The sequence below is a fragment of the Tigriopus californicus genome, chromosome 5, assembly GCF_007210705.1.
Source record: "Tigriopus californicus strain San Diego chromosome 5, Tcal_SD_v2.1, whole genome shotgun sequence".
Lineage (NCBI taxonomy): Eukaryota > Metazoa > Arthropoda > Copepoda > Harpacticoida > Harpacticidae > Tigriopus > Tigriopus californicus.
The window spans coordinates 3,534,253-3,535,619 of NC_081444.1; the positions used below are offsets into that span (position 1 = coordinate 3,534,253).

At 50.8% G+C, this 1,367-nt stretch overlaps 1 protein-coding gene across 1 annotated transcript; it reads left to right on the plus strand.

Moving 5' to 3' along the window:
* The first annotated feature begins 779 nt into the window (after positions 1–779).
* On the plus strand, positions 780–1,103 carry LOC131880717 (uncharacterized). The gene has a single exon (XM_059227401.1). It carries the CDS (start codon positions 780–782, stop codon positions 1,101–1,103), a length of 324 nt encoding a protein of 107 aa, XP_059083384.1.
* Positions 1,104–1,367: the final 264 nt, after the last annotated feature.

Sequence of the window (1,367 nt, forward strand, 5' to 3'; positions counted from 1 at the left end):
TTGGAAGTGGTGAGCCAGGTGTTCCAAGTGGCTTTGGGCCCTAACAATTGATGGATGCACTACCTCATCCTTTGTATCTGGGATCATAGAATTAGCCAAAAACCGGTGGAAGTTGGAACACTTCCTTTTTTCCCACACCTTGAATAGTTAAGCCCTTTCCTATCATTCCGCTAACGAGAGATTGATGGTGCTCCATGGTAGTCAATAAGTACTCTTGGACTTCCCCTTTCAATTCAAAGAAGTTGAAGACAGATGGATGGGCAAAAGAGTTTGTGGACTCTTTGTCAATAATGACGTAGGCTCAAAGGACTTTACTGGAAACCGCCGGGAATCTCAGATCGGCCAAAACTGTTTTCCCACAACTGCGTCCTCCAACGGAATTGCAAACTGATGTGCAGAGCGACGTGAGGTGAGTTGATCCTTGCAAATCTTGGTCTAGAAGGATTTCATTGCCAACGTGATTTTGGACTCTATCCTCGGCGTGGAGGAGCGACATATGCCCAGATGAAGCACATTGCTTGCATGTGACATTACTGGAACAGTCTGCTCTCCTGTGATGGCCTAGGCAGCGAAAGCACAGACCGTTTTTCCGGATCAATGCTTCTGTGGCGACCCTGTTCGGGGGAACAGCTGACCTCTATTTTAACGTGTTATCAGATTCCGAGAAATATAGTCGTATGTAAATTCGTCCCGCCTAATTTGTGCGTCTCTATAGTGGTGACCCCGACGTGATACTTGTGTCAGCCGCTTGCTGACTTTCTACGACTTTCGGGAGAACGATGTCCAATCCAAACCTGGCTTATCCGGCCGTAGGGGCCCTGGGCGTCAAATTGCCTCCGTTCTGGCCTCGGGACCCGATCGTTTGGTTTCTGCAGGCCGAATCTCAGTTCTCCATCCGCGGTATAACTCAGGAGGAAACGAAATATCATCACCTTGTGGCCAGTCTCGATCAAGACACGGCGTGCCGCGTGGTGGCGACCTTGCAATCCCCACCGGTGGACCAGCCTTACTCCAAGCTTAAAGAGCAGCTCGTCAAAACTTTCTCTTTGTCCGAACACGAACGTGCCCAACGCCTCCTCCATCTACCTCCACTTGGGGACTGAAAGCCCTCAGAGCTGATGGACCTCATGCTGGCCCTCTATGGCTCTGCTGAACCAGATTTTTTATTCCGGGCACTTTTCCTTGAGAAGCTTCCGGAGGACATTCGCTGTCATCTGATGCATCTCGACGACACTGGCTGCCGTAATTTAGCTCTCCGGGCAGATTCGTTCATGGTCGCCCGCAAGCTGCACTCTGAGGTACACGCAATGTCGAGGCCGTCAGCCGGGCCAACTAAGAAGAAACTCGACAAGCTGACAGGGAAGGGC

Bases quoted from the DNA above. Each gene is read 5' to 3' on its own strand.
- LOC131880717 (XM_059227401.1), top strand. From the start codon at position 780: ATGTCCAATCCAAACCTGGCTTATCCGGCCGTAGGGGCCCTGGGCGTC.